General features: G+C 44.7%; 3 protein-coding genes across 11 annotated transcripts; all 3 read left to right on the top strand.

Annotated features, from left to right (window-relative positions):
• The first annotated feature begins 270 nt into the window (after nucleotides 1-270).
• On the top strand, nucleotides 271-2,406 carry rln3a (relaxin 3a). Of its 2 annotated transcripts, XR_013451331.1 has the most exons (3): nucleotides 271-430; nucleotides 799-1,157; nucleotides 2,269-2,406. XR_013451331.1 is itself a non-coding variant. In XM_040190492.2 (2 exons), exons 1-2 carry the CDS (start codon nucleotides 271-273, stop codon nucleotides 1,080-1,082), a joined length of 444 nt encoding a protein of 147 aa, XP_040046426.2. In that variant the 3' UTR covers nucleotides 1,083-1,456. The 2 variants fall into 2 exon arrangements, 1 of the variants encoding a protein (XP_040046426.2); XM_040190492.2 differs by lacking the exon at nucleotides 2,269-2,406 and having other exon boundaries at nucleotides 799-1,456.
• Nucleotides 2,309-10,580, top strand: il12rb2l (interleukin 12 receptor, beta 2a, like). Of its 4 annotated transcripts, none has more exons than XM_078083885.1 (15): nucleotides 2,309-2,496; nucleotides 3,989-4,084; nucleotides 6,051-6,195; nucleotides 6,297-6,445; nucleotides 6,562-6,710; nucleotides 6,907-7,045; nucleotides 7,237-7,334; nucleotides 7,424-7,634; nucleotides 7,806-8,000; nucleotides 8,157-8,261; nucleotides 8,388-8,534; nucleotides 9,035-9,196; nucleotides 9,335-9,404; nucleotides 9,799-9,898; nucleotides 10,052-10,580. In XM_078083885.1, exons 2-15 carry the CDS (start codon nucleotides 4,015-4,017, stop codon nucleotides 10,436-10,438), a joined length of 2,127 nt encoding a protein of 708 aa, XP_077940011.1. In that variant the 5' UTR covers nucleotides 2,309-2,496; nucleotides 3,989-4,014; the 3' UTR covers nucleotides 10,439-10,580. The 4 variants fall into 4 exon arrangements, with proteins under 4 accessions (XP_077940011.1, XP_040046419.2, XP_077940012.1 ...); XM_040190485.2 differs by having other exon boundaries at nucleotides 7,237-7,313; XM_078083886.1 differs by lacking the exon at nucleotides 6,562-6,710 and having other exon boundaries at nucleotides 2,355-2,496.
• An 820-nt stretch (nucleotides 10,581-11,400) lies between these two features.
• LOC120827523 (transportin-2) lies at nucleotides 11,401-24,108 on the top strand. Of its 5 annotated transcripts, none has more exons than XM_040190480.2 (25): nucleotides 11,401-11,599; nucleotides 13,102-13,201; nucleotides 13,525-13,600; nucleotides 13,723-13,872; nucleotides 14,132-14,238; nucleotides 14,837-14,970; nucleotides 15,515-15,596; nucleotides 15,718-15,840; nucleotides 16,115-16,233; nucleotides 16,324-16,384; nucleotides 16,762-16,936; nucleotides 17,132-17,284; nucleotides 17,771-17,996; nucleotides 18,094-18,265; nucleotides 18,413-18,499; nucleotides 18,904-19,011; nucleotides 19,135-19,293; nucleotides 19,388-19,475; nucleotides 19,747-19,845; nucleotides 20,159-20,254; nucleotides 20,361-20,436; nucleotides 20,605-20,704; nucleotides 20,883-20,957; nucleotides 21,278-21,423; nucleotides 21,521-24,108. In XM_040190480.2, exons 2-24 carry the CDS (start codon nucleotides 13,103-13,105, stop codon nucleotides 21,383-21,385), a joined length of 2,673 nt encoding a protein of 890 aa, XP_040046414.2. In that variant the 5' UTR covers nucleotides 11,401-11,599; nucleotide 13,102; the 3' UTR covers nucleotides 21,386-21,423; nucleotides 21,521-24,108. The 5 variants fall into 5 exon arrangements, with proteins under 5 accessions (XP_040046414.2, XP_040046415.2, XP_040046413.2 ...); XM_040190481.2 differs by having other exon boundaries at nucleotides 11,417-11,701; XM_040190479.2 differs by having other exon boundaries at nucleotides 11,510-12,660.
• The last annotated feature ends 86 nt before the right edge of the window (nucleotides 24,109-24,194 follow it).

The following is a 24,194-nucleotide window of genomic DNA, read 5'->3' on the forward strand; positions in this document are numbered from 1 at the left end:
AACCAATTATATCATCCGACATTTTGGTTTATTATGCCACCTTTGGTCTCCTTTTTGTCCCCATAAAGGTCTCTGACGGTATCTCTTTTTCATATCTGTTTTTCTTGCGGAGACGGCCTGCGTGCGCAGTGTGCAGACCCCTTTATAAACCACGCCTGGGTCAGCTAGAAAACCATAGCTCTTTCAAACAGGGAGACCAAAAGCTAAGTGGTGCTGAAAGCAAACAACATTTGGACCCCTTTCTGTTTTGCTTCGTCTCTTTGTGCCGCTATGTGGAAAACTGTGCTACTGGCTGTGTGCCTGCTGGTGGCTGAGGTCCAGTCCATGGTAGACCCAAACTATGGGGTGAAACTGTGTGGCCGAGAGTTCATCCGGGCCGTCATCTTCACCTGCGGAGGTTCACGATGGAGACGATCACTCAAGAGCGCAGGTGAGAGTCCATGATGAAGCCTCTTTCTTTACCTTCCGGTCATTTGTGATCGTGTGAAATTCTGCAGAGAAACACATGCCGTTGATTAACGTTAACAGAGGTTATTTTCAGTGCAGACGGACGGGAAACACTATTGATGACGTTAATGAACAGCATTTTTTTTTTAAGTTGTCCTAGTGGACAATCTGTGTTGGAATCAGAGAGCTATGATTCTCATTTCCCTGAGATGTATCATGTGGAAGCCCTGAATAGAAAAATCCCTGACCCTGAAACAATTCTACATCCTACAGGTCCTCATTGCAGATAATGGAATGTGTTATTTAAGTGTGACAAGACAAAAACAACAATATTCTGTCATTTTGCTGCAGACGTTTCAGAGGACCCCTTCAGCTCCCCTCAGGAGGAGTCCGCCGAGGGTCTGAGTCCCAACAACGTGGTGGAGAGGCTCCTCCAGAGGGACAGAGACCTGAGCTTCACAGCCCGAGACGACCAGGAGGGGTTCTTTAAAAGGCCGACCCGTTCGTTCATCAATGAGGAAATCCTAGAAGCCCTGCGCAACGCTGACCGCAAGGGCCGGGACGTGGTGATAGGCCTGTCCAACGCCTGCTGCAAGTGGGGCTGCAGCAAGAGCGAGATCAGCTCCCTTTGCTGAGGGTCCAGCTACTCAGAGAACACAGCGGCGGACTTATACGTACAAGCGCACAAACAAAAGACACAACACCCTCTCGTATGTTTCTCGTCAAGCCTTCTCTTTGTAATGAAACGCCTTAACTTTATAATCTTCAACCAAGCTGTTTTGTCGTTCACACGCATTGTAATTAACTTCTTTCATTACGAGCTGCGTCTGAGAGTCCGACAGAAAGAATTACCATTATGTTTTCATTTGACAACAACTGTAGATTCATTCATTAATGCGTAATCTTGTTTGTCAATTAGAAGTAGAATGTTGTTTTTTCAATTTGTTTCTAATCAGAGTACTAATTGGGTTAAAGGTTCAGATCCACAATAAAAAATGTATGAAGAGAAGCCATGTCATTGCACATTTAAGTAATGTTGAGGTTGCGTCTTTCTTCAATTGCTGACTTCAAATAATCTCACTTTGCCTGAAATATGCTGTGTGGGCCTTTTTTGCATTCCGTGCTGCACGAATGCTGAACGTACATCCGTATAAACACTGTTTGAGACAGAGACATTTTTGAATGATGGACGGAGAAACGGATCCAGATCCATCGCTGAAGTGAAAGCAGATACTTAAGACACAATAAAACGCTCAATATATAAAACTGATAAAGTCCTCATCAGCAACATTAGCTTAAATTAACAAAAGAAAAAATATCTGCATTAAAATGGTTCATACTGGCTTGTTTTTCTGCAGCATTTCAATGTTATAGTCGGTAGAGGCTAGAGACTTCAGACTAAATCTGAAAAGTTGTTAAATGATTCATCTTGCAGGGAGAAAAAAGTTCTACAACAGTTATACCACACAAATCTGCATGACTTCATGGGACTTTTCTCTAAGTGTGCCTTTGTTTTTTGTGAATCAATGGATGATAAAACTACTTTGGGCGTTTTCAACGACTATTCACGTAAAGCCACCCGAGAAGGGGAAATCCTGATGATGAACTGCCAACAACTCATACACACCAGAAGCACAGACCAAAAGGAGCAGCACATTTTTTACAAAAAAATCTTAACGTGAAAAGAGTAGAAACAATATGTATTACGGTGTAAAAGAAGTACTCAAGTAAAGTACATGTGTAAAACGAAGTTCCTGCAAAGGCCAGTGTCAGTGCTCAGTGTCGTCACTATCTGTTCTAACGTGTGTTTTTTCTGTGAAGGTTCATGAGCTCCTGCTGCCTTGTTGTCGTACCTTCGTCAAACACACAGCAGGAAGGAAGTACACCGAGTAGAGCGCGACAGTGCGCGAGACGATTACGTCACTGGATATTCCACAAATGGGCGTGGCCGACTGGTAACAGAGTCGCAACAGACCAGAGACTTTTTGTTAATTACATATTGTTGCGCAGAAGAATGCACGACGGTCTGCGGGGGTGTCTCTCGACGAGGTAAATAATCACAGTCAATAATGATGGTAATATAACGTTAGCAGAAGAGACAATATTCACATAGAAACGCTTCTTCTTTACTTTAGATAACGGTTATTTATTAGCTCAATTCACACTTGAGTGGATCTAACAGGAATGCTTGTGTGTTTGTGTGTGTGTGTGTGTGTGTGTGTGTGTGTGTGTGTGTGTGTGTGTGTGTGTGTGTGTGTGAGAGAGAGAGAGAGACAGACAGACTGTTGCGGAATGTGAGAATAGCTGATTCACTTACTGGGTCGAAATGACCAACAACGTGCTCGGACTCGATCTTCCGTGTTGATCCTTTTTCCCTTCGTGTATCTGTGTCACTGACGTGCCATGCGTTTGTTTGTGTCCAAGTCCGTTTCTTTCCGTTCAAACTTCTAAGTTTAATTTTGAACTAAAACTAACACTGAAAATGTAGCGTGGCCATAAATTGATTTGGGGATAATTAAAAAGAAAAGGTCCCGCAATTTGCATCGTCTTAAATACCAGGGGGGCAAAACCGTGAATATGGTACTTTTATTTTGAAGTGAAGAGCTTAGCAGTCAACGGGATGGACATTACTTTATCAACTGTTTCAGTGATATCCCATTTGTGGCAGTGAAAATTTGTTCAGATCCCCCTCAAATATTTAGAAGACAGCCTTCAACTTGCAGATAGAGTCCAGAGAATAAGTGATGCTGCCGAGAGGTGGAAGCGACTGTGACTTGGTATCAATGTTAGAGAAACTTGTCTTAAAGGGCAGAAGACCTCAATGCTTTGTTTGAAAGAAGTGCAAAGTGATCTGCTCATGGAGATTGGGAAAGGCTTTTCTTTTGTAACTCTTTAGAATGTTCTGAGCCTTGAAGTGGATTGTTATTAACCTTTAGGAAAATTACTCTGTAACTATGGACAATTTCTGGACACAGAAATGAAATGGCAGAAATTGATGATTTGAAGAAAGCTCACAAAGCAGGTTTTGAAGGGCTTCAACAAAAATAGATCTGTTGATCTATTCAATCTTTTGCAATCTGGCCTATTTCTTTTCTGTGCTGAATATGATTACTATAATACTGGGAGATATTTTTACAAAAAACTTGAATTATAAATGTTGCTGAATATCTCTGTCGCTTAATATGCTGTAAGAGATAAGAGAACTAATGTATTGAATGTAGAACCGGTCTACTGACGATCCAGTGAACATGGAGTTGGAGGGCAAGGACGCCAAGTCTTCACCTCAGCTTTCAATACAGTCTTCCCACACAAACCCTCTGGGTAGTACACCTGCCCTCTGCAACTGGGTGCTGAACTTCCTCTCTGGCAGACCCCAATCAGTCAGAGCAGCACAAGAACTGTGAGCACAGGGACCCCCCCCCCTAAGTACTGAGTCCCCTGCTCTGCACCCTCTTCACCTACGACTGTGTGGCCTCCCAGGAAAGCACCAGTATGATGAAGTTTCCTGATGATACTGTGCGTGTGTGTTTTTTCTCCTCAGGCACTAGAGGCCGGGGTCCAGATGTAATGGCCACACTTTGGTCAAGGTGCCTTCCGTCCATCTTGCTGGTCATCATGCCAAGTTGTTTTGCTCCAGGTAGGCTTATTTCGTTCTTATGTTACCTAAATACCGTATGCATTTAGTCCCCTCCTATACTCGCGTGTGCTTTTTTTGTGCTTTATTGCTTTTGTCCATATATTTATCTAACAACTATACAATGGTACATACTTTGCCGCTTCGAATTGTACATACAAAATATATGATGAGCTTGTTAGAAATGACAACAGGCCATGCGATATTGTCAAGTAACAGAATACTACTACACTTTGTACTTTGTCGGCCACAGACTCATCAAGGTTAACTGTGGATGTTTCAGGCCCTTCACTTTATGTTCTCCTTATGCCCATGCGGATACCGACACGTTTTCTGATTTACAGGCCGACCTTTTAAGATGTGATATTACTGTATTATACTCTTTTTGAAGAGGAAGTTGTGACAAGAGAACCTGATCACAGTGTTGATTTCCTGTTAACATTACTGGAAGCGCGCTTCCTGGCAACATGCTGTGTGCAGGCTGTGAATGGATCACCACTAATGGCGTGTTGGCTTTTGAGAAATGGGTAAATGTGACAGGCTTGTGGGGAATAGATAAAAGGGTGTTTTCGGGGTGTGGGCGTATTTGAAAATGTATGAAATTTCTTCCTTTTTTTTGTTTTTTTCTTGTGGTTGAGATCACTCTTCTATCGCGTTGCCTCTCTTATCTCGGATATTTGTTGCATTGCCTTTATTACATTTATATCCATACGACAAAAACATTAACAAACGTAAAAAATTCTGCCGAAGATGACCTTTACCTTTTTCTAACAGCAAGTAATGGTGTTTATTCAGATGTCTGTTGGCTACTTGTGTTCTGTTCTGTTTCTATTTTAGCTCTATATTTCATTCTGAATTAGCGAACATCCACGAGGTCTGTCACAACGGGTCAGTACCTTTGCTCGTCAAAAAATCATAGCTGTAGCTGTTTGGATTGGATGTTTAAGTCCGTGGGACCGACCCTTTTGTTCTGCATAGTGCAATACATGCAAAGAGCTCTTCACACTCAGACTACGGAGTTTAAAAATAAATCCAAACCCAAGCTGATCTCAGACTATCTCTGACACTGTGTTATTTTAACCCCCCCCCCAAAATAAACTACTACTTTTTACCCGATGATAATCAAAAGTTCTTTTCATGGGCTTAATTGGGGGTTCGCTGTCTTGTCTTGATTTAAGAGTTAGGTAAGGGTGGAAGCAGGATGTGCCGAGCAGGCAGACACGAGTCTGACAGGATGGGGAGTCAGTTTCTGTCCTGGCTGAGGAATGCAAGGTCTGCGGGTCAACTAGTAGATTTGCCAGCCAAAGGAGGGTTTAGAGACACACCAACACTATTCAACATACACACTCTGTTCGTTGATGTTTACGTTAAGTCAGGAGTCTGGACGTGACCGGATCTTTAGATGCGGGGAGTGGAAGGTCCTCCTCTACCCCAGTTTAGGGCCAATAGAAATCTTTCCTTCTCTGTCTTTCAGGGTTATAAAACATGATGTTCTTGCTGATGTTAGTCAGATGTTCTTCGGGCCTGTGTGCTGCCTGAACTGCTCCTGCCTTTGCAAACGCAGCGCTGATACTTTACCTGTGATCTGACAAATAAATCTCCCAGAACAACTTACATTACACTTTAAACCCATGGCTTTATCACATTTTTGCCCAGGGAGCAATTAGGAGTTAGGTGTCTTGCTCAGGGACACTTCGACATGGAACATGGGGCAGCCTGGGCTTGAACCACCAACCTTGTGCTTCATAGCACATCTTCTCTAACCCTTGCGCCACGACGACCCCAGGCCAGGCTCCAATTCTTGAACACGTATTCTTACACCGAGCATTTTCTTGAATGCAGTATATACAGTACCCTTAGCATACATGTATATTGATGTCCATGTTGGTATGTATGGTCAGTCCTGCTTATTGACACATATTTGCTGAATCCCTTTTGATGTCGTGCCTGTTCCTCTGTGTCTCTCTAGCTCCTCCTGCGTTCCCATCGCCTCCCCAGTGCCATATCCCATGTCCCGAGGACGACTGTGCAGAAATACACTGCAGTTTGGATCCAAGGCCGCACCCTGAGATCCCCACAAACTACAGCCTGCACTGGGAGCCGGCAAATAGCGAGTAAACGGGACCAAAAACATTCATCATCGACTTTAAAGTTTAACAATCGCTTGGGGAGACGGCCTCTGCATTTGTTGTACTCCTCTGGTCTTGTGTTCCAGCGAGGGGCGTGTGCTCACCGGGACCCCTTTGAGTGGGATTATCCATCGGGAAGACTTCACCCGAGGGGAGCTGCGTGTTTGGGTCCAGGCTGAGGACCGGAACGGTTCTGCCAAATCTCAAGATGCCTTGTTTCATACAGCTGATATCAGTGAGTTCGTCCTGCACGTTCACAATATCACAATAATGCGGCTGCATACTGGTAAGAAGTTGATACTGACTTTTGTGATATTTCATCTTATTCTGCTTCTGTGTCTCTGTTGCTAGTCAAGCTGCCGCCTCCTAAAATCTCATCAGTCAGCCATCAGGAGCTTTTAGAGATTTCCTGGACCATTCCACCCTGTGATGAGCTGCAGCTCAGTTTTGGCCAATGTGACGTCCGATATCGGACCGAGGCAGACCGAGGGTGGCATGAGGTGTCTGATTTAGGTTTTGTCTCCCACTGTTTTCCTTTTCGTCATCTCAGCATGGTCCACACTGTGTAATGGAGTACGTTGACACTGAAAAGATCAGATAGTGTCCTGAAAACCTCAGAGCTATTCCTGAAAAACACCAAGGATGGTCTCAAGCTTTGTCTGAACACGCGCTTGTTTTTGTCCCCATTCTACACAGGATGAGAATGTCCATGTCGGCTATACGATCGAAAATCCTCAGGCTAGCACGGAATACGAATTTCAAGTTCGCTGTTCCTGTGGGACGGGCTTGAAGAGCGACTGGAGCGAAATCCACTCAGTACGAAGCAAAGAGGCGGGTGAGTCCTCTTCCGTGACGTGGTCTCCTGGTTCAGCATTTGGCAGAGAACTGGCTATATATCGTGCAGATATTTACCGTTTTAAATGTGCACAGTTTGGTGAACCATAGACCTACTGAGGCTCTAATTTGGCTCCATTGACTCTCAACATTTTTCTCTCCACCTTGCTCATTTGTTCCACCGTTGTTCAGCCCCAGAGGGAGCGCTGGATGTATGGAGCGACTGTGGGATATCCCAGGAAAGCTGTGACTGCTTTGTGACGTGGAAGGTCGATCAGCACACACGCACGGTCGTCATTTTCAACTGAAATAATGAACCAGTCTCCCTCTGTGCAGACACGCTCCTCCCTAACCTCTTACTTCCCTCCATCCCATCCAGGAGCTTCCTAAAGCTCAAGCCCGCGGGCACATTCGGGGGTACAGAGTCAGACTGTCTCACAATGACCCATTGGAGGTGAATATGTCCACAGCCTGTGAGAAGAAGATCTGCAGCTTCGGCTCCCCTCTGAAGGACGTGTCCTCCGTCAGCGTGTCGGCCTACAACGCTTGCGGTGCCACGTCGCCCTCCTCTCTGGCTCTGCCAACACCAGGTAGCGACTGTGATTGAGTAAAAAATACGCAGAGTAAGTGCGGATTGTGTTTTTTCACCAGATGCCAAATTGACAACACACGGCGAGGGGGAAAGAGCAGCTCTTAACTGGCTGGATACGTGTTTGGTCTGAGAGGCGACTCATTCAACGGGCTGTTTGTTTCTGGCTCAGGGAAACACAAAAGCGAGCGAGCTGTTCACCTGGTGATGAATGAAGAGAACCTCACTGTGTCCTGGGAGCCTCCCTCTCAGGGCTCGGACCACCTGAAGGAACACGTGGTGCAGTACAAAGAAGCAGGACGTCCTCCCGGCCAAGGATTCGATTGGATCAAAGTGGGAAAAGGCCTAAGGACCGGAACCTTTGAAGGTCTGTTTGATTTGAACGCTTACAGGCATCTCATTGGGTAGAGAGAACGTTCATTCATTGATTCCAAAGGACTGAAAATGTGCCGTACTTTATTTAAGGTTGGGATCGTGCTGACTTTCGGTGGCTGTTTAATCTGGTTTGTGTCTCCACCTTCAGGTCCGTTTACGAAATACAAAGCCTACCAAGTGTCACTGTTCACTGTATCAAACAGCAATAACGTCCATCATCTTTCGTCAGTTATCGGATACTCACTTCAAGGACGTAAGTATCAATGCCTTGCACTTGATCTTGAGTTGTCTTTTTAAATTTTTTTCATCGCCACCAGCTCCTCATATTTAATGGAATAAACTTCTCGCCATGACGGACCTTTTCCCTGTCACTTTTCAGCCCCCCCTAAAGTGCCGTCATTTGAGGTGTCCTCCATCGCTGCCACTCATGTGAACCTGCTCTGGGAGTCTATTCCCCTCCCCATGCAGACTGGGAAGATCCTGTACTACCAGTTAATAGTGGAGAGTGGAGCCGGCGGACAGAAGGGTACAAAGCAACAGCACTTGACACACTTGTAGTAATTAGTTTAGGAAAGGTCTGAAATATAAGGGATTTATTTATTTATGCAGATAACTGTACAATGAATTGCCCAAAAAGTTGGTACACAGTGTGACCTGTACTGGTGTATCAATGCTAATGTTTCTTTTTAAGACTTAAAAAAAAAAAGTTAAACAACATAGTTGTTAAAAGATAAAAAAGGACATTTAAAAAAGATGATATAAGTTTAAAATTTAAAAGGATTTTTTTTTTAATTTAAAAAAGAAAGAAAAAATCATTAAGCAGTGCACATTGACACAAGTTAAGCTGTTATTTATTCATTAAAATGTAGACATTAGTGTTCACCTCAAACCACTGTGTTGCTATCACAGATTATGACAAATGCATGTCTAAAATAATGATAAATATATCCGAAAGAAATGTACTTTTGGTCTCTGTCAGCTGTTCTCCGGTCACTAACGTCACTCGTCACAATTCGCCTCTCCTAGTGTTCAACGTGAGTGTGTCGCCGCAGCAAAAAAAACAAACGTTTGAGCTGCGGCGTCTGAGTCCCGGGCAGGACTACGAGGTCCGGATACGAGCCGTGACGCCGGCCGGGCCCGGAGCCAACGAGACGGCAAAGTTCAAAACGAACCACCATGAACCCTTTGGTATTATATGATGTAATGTCACAATGTGTTTTCTTGTTGGCTGTGATGAGCGTAGCAGAAGCCTTATGATGAGTGTGTGGTTCAATCACACCCCTCGCACAATCCGTTTATCTCTCACGTGTCTTTTCTTTTTCTCAGAGCACATAATAGCACTTGTGCTTGGAGCCGTTTTGCTGGTCTTCATATGCATTCTTTTTGTTTTTTGCAGGTGAGATAATCGTTTAAAAGCATTCTGGTGCTCTCATCACTTATTTCTGAGTGTTTTTCTTTCTGTGGTAAATACCTTTTGAAAGAGAAATGCTCTTAATAATCCATTCTTATCTAATGATAACTGATACCACTGGAAATTCATTAACCAGGAAACAATATTATTTCAGTATTTTTACAGTGCAGTGAATCTGCATAGTGCAAAGATGAAAAGTATATTAATAAAAGAATATTTAAGAGGAATTCTCTCCATTGTCTGATGAAATGTGGATGTGAATGTTACACATTGTTACATTGTTACACACAAGAAAATCATATTAATGCACACATTTTCTTTTAATTGAAATTGAAGATGTCTTATTCTTGTTTGTTTTTAACGCATGTATATCTTCCAGTGCTTGTCGAGGAGAAAAGAAAACATGGTGCCTCAGTGTTTCTTTGCCAAAAGTCCCGGACGCCCGCAACAGCCACATTTTCAGACACATGAAGCACCAGGTGAGCAACTTGAGCTGAAATAATAGCAACTCTTTGTCTCCGTCTGATTCAGCTTGCATCCGCTTATATTATGCAGTCACGTCCTAGTTTGTAAGTGCGTTTTATCCAAAAAGGACAAAATAAATCCTGTGTCTATGTCGGATTTCTCTGCAGATGAATGACTCCTTCCCTTGGATCTTCATTCCCGTCTATGAGCCACACCCCAAGATCTCTGTGTTGGAGGTTGTGGAAGTCCAGCCATGGGCTTCGGAGTCCTCTGTGGAGAAGATCTCCGACCCCGACGGCTCGACTAAGCTTGTGGCCAAAAGTGGGTGCTCGAGAGCGGAGTGCCGAGATGATCAGAGGGAGGAAGCTGTTCGAGAGGAGAGCCACAGATATGGACGGGAGGAGTACAGCCAAATGGTTGACTCAGATGAGGAGAGGGACAAGGAGGAGGAGGAGGACAGGGCGGATGGTTGGAGCTCATCAGAGGAAGAACAGTCGTCGTCGGGTTACGAGAAGCACTTCATGCCCACTGCTTTGGAAGTGCAGGAAGCTTGATGTTTCTCAATGTCGGCTCACTGACATTCCTCCCAGAAATGGCTTGTTGTTTTTTGATTCCCTTTCAAATGTTCTTTTTGTTTTGATTAGTTAAATGTACATTTGTGCATCTGTCATGTGTAAATAAACTATTTTTATAAGGGTCTGACTGCAGAGAATCTAACTTGTTCGACTTTCGTGACAACGTATCGAAGCGGGGGATGCTGTATGTGTCACTGTTCCAAAAGTCATTGGTTCCAAAAGTCATTTTACGGGCATAAAAATATAATACAATCATAATACATTTATGAAGCCAAAACACCACAAATATCACCTTATAGAATATTAACACAACATTGCCATTAACCGTTGTTTTCCCCATCCATCCAAGATGCACTTTAGGGGTTCTTTATTAGATCAAATTGTGTGTTTTATTTAAATGTATTTTTAATTTAGGAAAATATTAATTACATTTTATTTCATATTAATTGTCATTACTATTTATTTACCCAAGACAGCACTCCATCCATCCATCCATCTTCAACCACTTACCCCGGGTTGGGTCGCAGGGACAACAGCTCCAGCAGGGGACCCCAAACTTCCCTTTCCCAAGACAGCACTGTGTTTCCTTATTTATCTAGTCATTTCAAGTGTTTATTGTATATGGAAATGTTGAATTATTAACAAAAAGTACAACATTGAAGGGTTGAATCTATAAGCCGCATTCTTATCTGTTGCAAAGCTAATAACTGCATTTACAAATTGTAGCAGATATTTGACTTGATCTGAAAAAAAACAGTTGAGGACACAGTTGTCATGTTATTTTTTTTGCAACAAATCACTAACATTATGAACACAACAAACCACATCCTGCAGATACCTACATGAATTTAACAAACATAAATTCCCTGTAATTTAATTAAATACGTACAATTATTATGTGTTCATTTGTTCGTTATATTTTAGGCTTAATAATTAACCAACATGTATTTTTAGGGGGGAAAAAGAGAGAGAAAAGGGCCACCTCTAATCTCGCGTTAGCTAGATTAACAAAGTGTGCGCGCTGGACGGAAGCCGTCATAGGTCAACTTCCATCGGCGTGCTCATTTGAACAAGAGGAACCGCTACGAAGCACGGGTGGAGAGCGGCCCAGCACGACAGTTCAACTCTCAAGTCGATATTGTACGTATAGTTGTATATACGCGTGTCCTGGAACGTGTAGACGTAATCCACGTCGATTAGACCCCCTCTGCCGGTTAACGGTTCCGATTTAGCGAATATCAGGCAAGTGTCCGTTATGTAGCATTAGCCGGGCTAGTAGCGTTAGCATTGCCAGTCAGAAATGGCTCTAGCGGCTTAGTGGCTAACGCCTGTTGGCAAAACGTGTTCACTAAGTGTGCACCGATAACTGGCCCCTAACGGCGTGTTAATAGCGATACAATACTCAACTGTTTAGATGTGATCTTAATACTAACATGATTTGTGGGTTTAATGGCGAGTTTTGTTAATAAATGGTGGGATTTGTCGATTTTCACGCCGGGCACATTGTGGCCGTCTCCTGCCTGGTGTTGCCGTGTCGACTAGGCCCGAGCAAGAAGGGCAACTTTGGTAGCAACGCAATAACTATGCGGAGGCATCTCAAACGATCAGCGAGCAAACAGTCGATTCAAGCGCGAACGCGGGTTGAAATGAAATCGAACCAACCAGTCGAGTGAAAAGTTACTCGATTAAAAAAACACACGAACGTGGCCGACGAGCTTTAACTGGGGAGCCGGACATGGCGGCCCTGTTACATGGCCAACTTAATCCGTGACCACTTTTCTCACAGTCCGACCAACCACGCGGACTGCGATCCGGCGGGTAATCGTCGAAGGGCCCATTTCGGGTCCACGCGGTGTAGCAAAATCAACGAAAAATCCACCGGGGCCTCAAGTGTTACGGTAACTTGGACCGGGTGGGGGTCGGTCGGAGTAACGCAGAGCGGCTGAACCGGGTCAGAATTTTTAACGGCTCACGTTTTTTTTCCACAAGCCGATTTTGAATTAACGTTAATTGTATGCCTCGGCTCCGTCAACCGATGCGGGGTTTATTTTATCGCTCGTTGACGTCGTCTGCCCCACGCGGGCCCCCCGGGCCGCCTCGCACCCTCACCATGTGCACTTCACCTTCCTACAGCGCGGCTGCGCCCTTCGGCTTGTTTCCTACTCCCTCGACCGCATGGCACGTTGGCCGACTGAGCAAAAGTAATCCTCTGCAGAGTTTTTCAACTCGATCTATAACCCTATTATTAAAGGGGGGTGTATTTCTCTTTCGATTCCACCAGGACAATCGAATGGCGTCGTGTACTTCTTCTTTGTTAGAATATTCTAGAATACAAGTTTAGGTAAATGCCTTTCTTGAGTGTAAAGTCTGCTTGTAGACGATGTGTGTTCTCATTAGGAATTGGCAGACTAAAGGGGCTTCATATGCAAAGCGCTATGTAGTGCGTTCAAATGGCTGTTAGTGTGGATTTTTGGAGCTGATGCATAACAAAATAACATCTGACTCTGTGATGGTGTTTGTATTCATACTGTCTGATCCAGAAACCACGTTCTCAGATTTCTCCACCCTATTAATCTCTAAAAAAATAAATAAGAAAAAGCCCATGCCTACGTTAATTACATTTTTTTTACGCCGTTTTTCAGGATGGAGTGGCAGCCAGATGAGCAGGGACTTCAGCAGGTCCTCCAACTGCTCAAAGACTCCCAGTCGCCCAACACAGTCACGCAGAGAGCAGTCCAACAAGTATCCTACTACACTGCAGTCCAACGTGGTGCACGTTGTGTAGCACGCTTTTGCAAAGGGGCCTATAATATGTACCATGCTAACCTATTGCTACTTCTGCCAAGTTATCAAGTTCTATTTCTATCCACAATTTGAAGATTTTACTTGTGGTTATTTATGAACATAGTAATACCTAACTAAAAATTATTTTTGTTGATGTGAGTTCTATCTAGGTGAATCCATGTCAAGTTCTAAAACCGTATCAAATGCATTGCTTATAAGTTCAATGGTTAATTGCCTAATTTGGAAGCTCAAAGTGAAATAGTCCTTAACTGCCGTGCTAGAAACTTGAACAACTCAACCAATTCCCAGACTTCAACAACTATCTCATCTTTGTTCTCACAAGACTCAAAACTGAAGGTGAGAGGACGTTGATGTGTTTTCTCTTTGGAGCCATTTCAATTTCATAAGAAATTGCGCACGCCTAGAAATGTGATCCATGATTGCCTTTATGCTTAGTCGCACCTTTCCTCTCTCCTCAGACGAGCCCACTCGCTCTCTGAGCGGTCTGATACTGAAGAACAATGTGAAGGCCCACTACTTGAACTTCCCCCCGACCGTCGCCGACTTCATCAAGCAGGAATGTCTCAACAACATCGGCGACCCGTCGCCGCTCATTCGTGCCACCATTGGTGAGTTGTTGGGGTTGGGGCCGTTGTCTCAGCGTGTGGCGCTCATTACTTCTGTGGTTTAGCGTCCTTCCACACCTGTACCACACCTAGCCCTTTCCTACGCTGCCACCTCTGGAGATGATGCATAAAACATTAACTATACCTGAGTTCCCGTGAAGGCATTTGTATTCATACTGTCTGATCCAGAGCCGCTGCAAAGGCTCACGGTCTCATTGGTGCGGAATCACTGTCTGACGTTTGGGTTTCTCTCCTCCTCTAGGCATCCTGATCACTACCATTTCCTCCAAAGGAGAGCTACAAACATGGCCTGAGCTGCTTCCCCAGCTCTGCAACTTGCTCAACTCTGAGGACTACAACACCTGCGAGGTGTGCACCTAACCGGGCCCTACCTTCTTTTTATGATGCAGAGATGCAAATTTCCATTTATTCAAAAAATATTTCCATGTAGTATCAGGGATCCGTGTGATGACTTTGGATCATTTACGTTTGTTTTGAAATATTTTTAAAATACAGTTCAAATATTTAAGGGCAAATCTTTAAGATGGAGTATTTACTATTTTTCTTGCCTCTGCTTTGCATCCGGACATGATAAAAAACCCAGCTCATTGATTTACAATGATGCATATTGTTCCCATATTTTCTGATCCAGATTTGTCGAGGCTGTTGATCAATACTAGTGTATTTTGCTGTTTTGTCAAAATAGTCGGCTCATATTTTAGAGTCCTAAACGCACACATTATGATATTTGCGTTTCGACGGATTGTAAAATAAAAGGGGGATCTGACTAGAAAAGTGTTTAATTCTAGGAAAATTGCTGAAAATCGACATGTGTTTATTGCACCAAGTACACTTTTTTTTTTTTTTTGCTTCACTGTTATTTGCTGATGCAGTCTCACTCTCTCCTCTGTTTTCTTGTATGTTTGCGTTTGATTTGACAGCCTCTCTGTGTATGTCCGTGTCTCAGGGCTCATTTGGAGCACTGCAGAAGATCTGTGAGGATTCGTCGGAGCTTCTGGACAGCGATGCTCTGAACAGACCCCTCAACATAATGATTCCTAAGTTCCTCCAGTTCTTCAAGCACTGCAGCCCTAAGATTAGGTACAGGAGAGAGGAAGACTGATTGGTTGTCATAGTCATCTGGGTGGGATAACATTGGACTGACCATGACCTGACCTTTGTGTTCATACGGTCTGCTCCAGATACTCGGGATAATGGGATTAAATTATAAATGTTCTTACCTTGATGCGTATCCCGCCTCGGTGTTACCGGTCTACAAGGCAAATACGCCCTTGTTGCGATTTGGTGGGTTTTTTTTTTTTGCACCTTTATTCAACTACTAACTTTGCACAACAGTATTTACAAAAAGGGAGACTTGATAAACTTTAAGACGAGGTCTTAAAAAGTGTCTTGCATCTGGAAATGATGAAAATCCCAGCTCATTGATTTCCAATGATACCTTTTTGTTCCTATATTTTCTGATCCAGATCTGACAAGGCCGTGTAGGATCCATATATTAGCTATGTGTGATAAGCTAAAAGTTTTAACCAAACAAGGTGGAGCAAAGCCAGATGTTATATTAAACGTGCTGTATTTATGTCCAGCTCTGTTTGACTCCACTACTAACGTGTTTTATTCGCTGCAGGTCCCACGCCATCGCCTGTGTGAACCAGTTCATCATTGGCAGAGCCCAGGCCCTGATGGACAACATTGACACCTTCATAGAGGTGAGCTGTGTGCTGTGAAGGGGAAAGTTGTTCATCCACATTTAAATAAATACATTTTTTTTATGTGCGTGAACTCTCCATTAAAACTACTTTCTGTCTTGTGTGATTTCTGTCCATTCAGAGCTTGTTTGCGCTGGCAGCAGATGAGGACTCTGAGGTTCGAAAGAACGTGTGCCGAGCCCTGGTCATGTTACTGGAGGTCCGCATAGACCGCCTCATCCCCCACATGCACAGCATCATCCAGGTAAGTCTTGGACATCTGCTCAATCCCCTGTGGACCACCTGTACGTAATTAGATCTGGGCGAGCGCACTTGGACGGCGTCCTTAAGTGGACGTCCGCTTTGCATCCTGACATGATGAAAAACCCAGCTCATTGATTTCCAATGATACATTTTTGTTCCTATATTTTCTGATCCAAATTTGGTGATATTGCCCGCCCCACCCTCCCTCCTCAAACTGTTTATTTAACGACGTTGCCTGTCTCAAACATGCACTTTGCTCACCCCCCCCCCTCCAGTACATGCTGCAGAGGACGCAGGACCCCGATGAGAACGTGGCGCTGGAGGCCTGCGAGTTTTGGCTGACTTTAGCAGAGCAACCCGTCTGTAAGGAGATGCTGTCTGGACACCTGGTGCAGTGAGTAGCATGTTGACGTCTCAAGTTTCAATAGATGTTATCTTGTCAATTTTAACCAAGACGGCCTCCGCCTTCTCCCCCTTGATCTAGACTAACGCCTATATTGGTAAATGGGATGAAGTATTCGGAAATAGACATCATACTATTAAAGGTGAGCTCTTTGTTCTTGTAGTCCTGTACGATGCCACAAATATGCCGTTGTTAGCCCGTCCACCTTACAGGCTGCTGGTGGACTTGATCTTGCATCTGGAAATGATGAAAACCCCAGCTCATTGATTTCCAATGATACCTTTTTGTTCCCATTATTTTTCTGATCCAGATTTAATAAGGCGGTGTAGGATCCATATATTAGATATGTGTGACATGGATATCTAGCACTAGATGGTAACATTTTTGCATTTGTGACAAAAAAAAAGTCCTTGAACAAAATCCAAACCATAGAAATGTGCATTTAAAGCTGCTGATAATGTGACAGGCAGATGATTCAGAACTGATCCTGGGGCTCTTTTTTTTTAATCTCTTGTCCAGGGCGACGTAGAGGAAGACGAGGCCGTACCAGATAGTGATCAGGACATCAAGCCCCGCTTCCACAAGTCCCGGACAGTCACTCTGCAGCATGAAGGGGCGGAGCATGAGGACGGCGAGGATGACGATGATGATGACGAAGACGATGACGACGACACGCTGTCAGACTGGAACTTGCGTAAGTGATAAATGATTAGAAAGGAGGGAGGGGCGTTCTGGCAATAAGCACAGTTAATGTACACTGAATTTGTATTTGCCTTTTACTCCCCATTTCTTGATTTTTATTTCCTTTCATAAACCAAAACTCATTGTAATATCCTGTGTGAAGCAACGGGGCTGGCCTTTGACTGACAGGTCTCTCTCTCTGCTGTAGGAAAGTGTTCGGCTGCAGCCTTGGACGTTCTCGCCAACGTGTTCCGCGACGACCTGCTGCCCCACCTCCTGCCGCTCTTGAAAGGCCTGCTCTTCCACCCCGACTGGGTCATAAAGGAGTCTGGCATCCTGGTGCTGGGGGCCATAGCCGAGGGTAAGCCTGACTGGACCGGATGCCTCTCAGAAACTCAGACTTGCTGTCTGAGAAGTCGTCCCTCCTTTAGTCCTTTTGAATGTCTCTCAAAAGCTGGATAACGTTTTTGTTACTGGCTCATTTTTGTTCATAGTGTCATGTTACACACTGAAGTGACCTGTTAATGAGTATCTTCATTGTGGCGTTGAACTGAGTCTGTCCCACATCTGGAAATGATGAAAACCCCAGCTCATTGATTTCAAATGATACTTAATGTTCCTTTATTTTCTGATCCAGATTGGCATAGAAATAAACAGATGATTAAAGCTTGATACCGATGTAATAAGAGGCTATAACATTCCACTGAAATGGCTGAAATCTAATCCGATTCAACATAGTGGTTTAGCAAATATTTTCCTAAAGCATAGTTGTGTGAAGTCATTAAAGGCGATTCGTAACTTTCTTTAGTGGAACTTTGTTTCTTAACGCTCTTTCTCGTTGCCGTAGGCTGCATGCAGGGCATGGTGCCCTACCTGCCAGAGCTCATTCCCCACCTCATCCAGTGCCTCTGCGACAAAAAGGCCTTGGTGCGCTCAATCGCCTGCTGGACCCTGAGTCGCTACGCACATTGGGTGGTGTCCCAGCCCCCCGACTCCTACCTCAAGCCCCTAATGACGGAGCTCCTCAAACGCATCCTGGACGGCAACAAGCGGGTGCAAGAGGCCGCCTGCAGGTGAGCCCTTCCTCCCGTATGCAGGGCCGCCAGACCCGTATCACCGGGCCAAATGCTGACATGTCTATTCCCCCCTCCCCCCTTGGTGTTCCCTCAGTGCGTTTGCCACCCTGGAGGAGGAGGCGTGCACGGAGCTGGTCCCCTACCTGAGCTTCATCCTGGACACATTGGTGTTTGCCTTCGGGAAGTACCAGCACAAGAATCTCCTCATCCTCTACGATGCCATAGGAACTCTGGCAGACTCAGTGGGCCACCACCTCAACCAGCCCGTGAGTGTCCGTGAAGTATAGAGCTGCGCACGTCATGTGTGCCTTTGTCTTACAAATAGGTTTGATGGTTGGTTCAGTTTACCTTAGTTGGACTTTAGCTAATGGAATTTTAATTGCACTTAAAATATTATTTTTATGGTTTTTCAGGAATACATTCAGAAGTTGATGCCCCCCCTTATTGCCAAGTGGAACGAGCTAAAAGACGAAGACAAGGATCTCTTCCCACTGCTGGAGGTAAGAAGTTGTTTTAAGTGAACAAACTTGTCATATCTCTTAGGAGAGCGAGTCTTTAACAATGAGTCTGACTTTAAGGTCCATCTTGCTTCTGGACATGATGAAAACCCAGCTCATTGATTTACAATGATAAAAAATGTTCCTATATTTTCTGATCCAAAACCTCTTGGGGCTGTTGCTCAATACTAGAATGTTTGGCCCCCTTTAAATTGTCTGCTCACATTTTAAAGTAAACTAATTAGTTGATCAGTTGTCTCTTTGATGGATAAAAATAAAGAGGATCTATTGACGGCAAAGTTTTTTTTTTTTGCTTTTGTGAAGCGGTTTCTCTGCTCATGTATTTTTATTGTACATACACAAAGTGCCAACGTATTACCATAATCTCCCCCCCCCCCCCCCCCCAGTGTCTGTCGTCGGTAGCGACCGCCCTGCAGAGTGGCTTTCTCCCTTATTGTGAGCCAGTCTATCAGCGCTGTGTCACACTCGTCCAGAAGACACTAGCTCAGGCTATGGTGAGAATGCGTGCGCGCACACACACACACACACACACACACACACGAATGCTCTGTGTATTCGGTGATCAATTTTCGGATGTACGGAAGAGACCGTGACACTTCCCTGCCGTGTCTTTACAGATGTACAACCAGCATCCGGACCAGTATGAGGCCCCTGACAAGGACTTCATGATTGTTGCCCTGGACCTGCTGAGCGGCCTGGCAGAGGGTTTGGGGGCTCATGTGGAACAGCTAGTGGCCCGCTCTAACATCATGACCCTGCTTTTCCAATGCATGCAGGTATGATTTCATGGATGTGAGAATAAAGTAACTGGCGGTTTGATTTGAAGCCCAGCCGTATTTATGACACTACGGGGTCTGGTTTGTGTTGCAGGACACTATGCCGGAGGTTCGACAAAGCTCCTTCGCACTGCTGGGCGATCTGACAAAGGCCTGCTTCCTCCATGTAAAACCCTGCACTGGTGAGTGCTGGGCCAAAGTGCTGACCGGCGTCTACCTTCTGTGCAATTCCTGTTGTAGCCATAGATTGTCCGATGTCTTTTTAATGGGAGTCTGCGAGGTTGTAAACAAATCGCATGTGTGTCGGTGATCGGATGTCTTTTGTTTGTGCTGTAATCATTTGTGTGTGTGTGTGTGTGTGTGTGTGTGTGTGTGTGTGTGTGTGTGTGTGTGTGTGTGTGTGTGTGTGTGTGTGTGTGTGTGTGTGTGTGTGTGTCCGCGTCCTCCCTCCAGCTGAGTTCATGCCCATCCTCGGGCTTAACCTGAACCCGGAGTTTATCTCTGTGTGCAACAACGCCACCTGGGCCATTGGAGAGATCTCCATGCAAATGGGTGAGAAAGCAGGTCGCTCTTACTGTTGATGCATTTGAGTTTGTTCCGCGTTGACATGTGCACAGTATCTGGATATGATGAAACTCCCAGCTCATTGACTCAGAATGATACATTTTGTTCCTATATATTCTGATCCAGACAAGGCACGACATGTGTCTGCAGGCTTAGACACGCGTCTGATAAAGTAGACAAACTGGTCTGCAGTTCTCTGTAAACTGAGTCCCAAAGTTGTCTCAAGCTGTTTGAACAATGTTCTTGTGCAACCAAGACTAGTGTCTTCATGCGTATTTGAACAGTTTTTCTGTGTTTACAGGTGCAGAGATGCAGCCGTACGTGGGCATGGTTCTGCCCCACCTGGTAGAAATCATCAATCGACCGAACACACCCAAGACGCTGCTGGAGAACACAGGTAGACAAACCTGTCGCGTGCACGCAGTGTGACCTGGAAGCTGCCTTTTCAAAAAATTAAGTGGATTTGAAGTTGATCGTTTTTTGTTTTCTGTCCTTGCGTGCAGCCATCACGATTGGCAGACTGGGTTATGTCTGCCCACAAGAAGTAGCCCCGCAGCTGCAGCAATTCATTAGACCATGGTGAGGTTATTATCATGACACCTACCCTTCGTACCAATTTTAATACAAGGGGTCCATTAATTTTGTACATTCCGGTCCAAAGCCCAACTGCTGTCATTTTATCAGATCATAAATATCCGTAGCAACCAAACTCCCGACCTAAAACGTTGTCATTGTGCCTCCTCCCAGGTGCACATCGCTGAGGAATATCCGAGATAACGAGGAGAAGGACTCTGCCTTCAGGGGAATCTGCGTGATGATCGGCGTGAACCCTGCAGGAGTGGTGCAGGTGCGTCCACTTGCTTTAAAGCGGCCTACCGGTCTACCTGGAGAGGATGAAACTCCCAGCTCATTGATAAACAATGATACATTTAGTTCCCAAATAAACTTTTCTGATCCAGTCACGCTCCTCACCCCCCGTGACCTGATCGCAGCGCTTCCTAGTAACGAGTCCTCTCTCTGTGCAGGACTTCATCTTCTTCTGTGACGCTGTTGCCTCTTGGGTCAACCCCAAAGACGACCTGAGAGACATGTTTTACAAGGTGGGTTTCTCATCAGAAGGGATATCGTGCATCACTGACCGGCAGCTTGTGGATCCAATGGCGTCACAAGTAGCTTGCTGTCGATCAAATGCTCCCTCACTATGCAACACTTGCTCGCCTCACTCCGTGATGATCTCTTCAGACATTCGAAACCCGACTTCATGGTGTGGATAATTCTTTTTGAGTCTGAGAAGTGTGTGCAGAGCTCGCTGTTGGGTGGGGGAGCCGTTTTTCCTGGGACAGTTTCAGAAACTCTTTTCAGTTGGCGCAAAATCCTTTTTGGTCGGCCTCGTGATGGTTTTCTGTTCTCTTCTCCCAAGATCTTACATGGCTTCAAGGACCAGGTTGGAGAGGAGAACTGGCAGCAGTTCTCTGAGCAGTTCCCCCCTCTGCTAAAGGAGCGCCTGTCGGCCTGCTACGGCGTCTAACCCAACCTGCTCGCCCGCGCAGGACACCAACCTGTTAGGTATGTCCAGCGAACACGCACCTCCCTTCCTTGAGCCATTCATACGAGTCCTTTGTGGTGTCATTTGTAATCTCCTCTCGTTTTGTCTCCTCCCCAGGTTAATGTAGGGGGGGGTTACTGGGGAACTCATTGCACCTCCCAGATTGTGGGGAGAAACCGGAGCTGGAGCGATGTGACTGGCCTTGAGACCCTTCACTTAGCGGACGGCCTCCTTTCCCCCTGTGTGTCTCTCTGAGGGAGGGGGTAGGAAGTGGGGGGTGGGAGGGTAAACTAGGGACATACATATACCTCTCGGACTAAATCCAACTCACTCTAAAGTGACTTTCACCAGTGCAGCAATCCTAGGTAGGCGAGGACTTGAGAGGGGCCGGCTTTGACCGGCCCCCCTCCTCAATTTTTGATTATTCCTCTAAGATAGTGGATAGGGCGGGGTGGGGGCAGACAAACAGGAATTATCTGAACCAGCATATAGGGTGCAACAACGCACGCAGTCGTAGACTCAGACATGTAGACATGTTCAAACGGGCCGGCGCTGAGCGAGAAACGTTTTTACTCCGTAGCGAAGCGGGAAAACCCGCTAAGGTGGTCCGCACCTTCTTTTACGGCGAAATGATGTGAAAACCATTCGGTGCGCGTACACATGGGTCTTTTCTCTTTTCACATGTACATTTAGCTAAAGTGATTTTCGTCCTCTCGATCATAGGTGTTTTTTATTCCCCACCACACGCCCCCTTTCGATTTGAGGCGCTGGGGGGAATTTTACCATCGCAGTAACACGTTTCGCATGGCATTTGATCACCTCTTTAGTGACGCATGTTTAAGTGAATGTCCGTCTGGTTGCTTGCATAATTGTCGTCGGCACGGGGAGGCTGCCATCAGGTGCTTGGTTCGTTTGTCCGTAGGCGATCTATGTCCCTTTTGGTTTAAAGGAGGCTGTGTGTGTGTTTGTGGGAAGATCAACTACAGGTAGATTAATACAGGAAGGAGCTTAACTCTCTGCAACAAGAGTTCAAATGCTGTAGGCAGGTGGAGAATCCTTTTTGCTGCTGCTGCTTTGTTTTATAAGACTTTACGAAACAAACTTAATGAGAGCGATAAGACATCACCAAGAATGACTTGATTCTTACTGATATAAATGCACTTTTTTTCTTTTGTAAGAAACGTAGAATTTCAAATGTAAGACGAACATTAATAATATACTGATCTTGAGACAGTTTTTTTTGATAAGTGATTTTAGGACTGTTAAATGGTTAGCTGAAGTAAGCATAATGCTAAACGATAAGCAATGGGGAAAATGACTAGGTAAGACTTGAGGCCTCTTAACATAGTTAATTTTATAATGTGCTCCTTAAAATGGATTGAATAGGCTTCGAGAGGAGCTCGACATCTTAATTGCAGTATTTTGGATCTGTAGAGTGCGCCTGTCCATATCCGTGTTCCAGTGTCGCCGGAGCGTTTGGTTCAGCAATGGCTGCTCCCGGTCATTACGCGCTTTTCCACGAGGCTCGCTAATCTTTATTTTCATTTTAGTAATTTTATAACGGTCAATTCGGAGGAATCCGCGTTTCTAAGAGCTTTATCAATGGCATTGCAACGCGCTGCCGGACTAATAAGGTACTTCTCCAGTTTTTGATCAAACTAGTGATTGCCAATGCCATACATCCACCCGTCGACACTGTGTAGGATCTGCCTGGGAACGCGCTGCGTCCGTATGGATCTCCCCTGACACTGGTTAGCTTCTGTGAGAGTGGTGGTTATCTTTTAGTCATCGTTGGTGGACGCTTGTGATGGAAGTGCGTGCGTGTGGCTGTCGGCCAGTTGCTGTTTTACTATAAAGATGTGTACACGAGTGCTGCTTAGATGTAATTTTGCGCCGATGGCGCTGCGTCCTGCGCGTCGTTTGAGTCTCTCCTCGAGTATCAACACCCGTCTGAGAGTTCACTTTTAATCGCCTTTTTTTTTTTTTTTTTTTTTTCAAAAATCTCCTGAAGCGAAGGAAAAGTCCAGAGTGGTTTCCCTCCTGAATATCAGCTCACATTTGTAGTGAGGTACTTTATAAAAAAGGAGGAGAAACCGTGTCAGTCGGCACGCGCAGCGGGTAGCGATGGCGTCTTACCCGGGTTTATCGGGTAGGCGCACGTTGAGGTGTGAGCAGCAACAGGTGAAGCTTTTTTTCCACATGAATTGTCCAGAAGGATCCTGTGCCACAAATGTTTGGTCAAAAGTGTGATACACTCGGCTCTACAGAAATAAATTGAAATGCTAGTTGGCCACTTTTTTTTTTATTTTTTTTATTTTTTTATGCTCGTATGACAATTTTGGTTTTATTAATTTATTTCTTTTTTTTTTTTTTTTGTGCTCCATTGCACAAATTCTTTTGGACTTTACAAGTTTTTTTTATTCTTTTTGTTTAAAGAATTTTTGTTTTCGTTGTTTTATAGCGGACAATTTGATTATGTCGATGTGGTTGGACTGAAGGAGTCGGTGCATATAGCTTAGGGAAGAATGTGGAAGAAACATTCAGAACTGTTTCAATCTGATATCAAGGCTGGCAATTGAATTTGATGTAACTTCCTTTTTTTTGCTCAACTGTGGTGCAGGTTGGATGTTATCTGATGTATCCAATTTTAATTTAATTTTTTGTGAATAGGGGAAATAAACCTTTTTTTTTTTTTTTTCTATTAACCTTGTTGTCTGTTCTTATTTCTGTGATCAGCTGAAATGTTAAAGACCAGAAACGTCTAAACGCTGCTCCTGGTGAGCATGAAGGA

This window comes from Gasterosteus aculeatus, chromosome 11, assembly GCF_964276395.1.
Source record: "Gasterosteus aculeatus chromosome 11, fGasAcu3.hap1.1, whole genome shotgun sequence".
Classification (NCBI taxonomy): Eukaryota; Metazoa; Chordata; class Actinopteri; order Perciformes; family Gasterosteidae; genus Gasterosteus; species Gasterosteus aculeatus.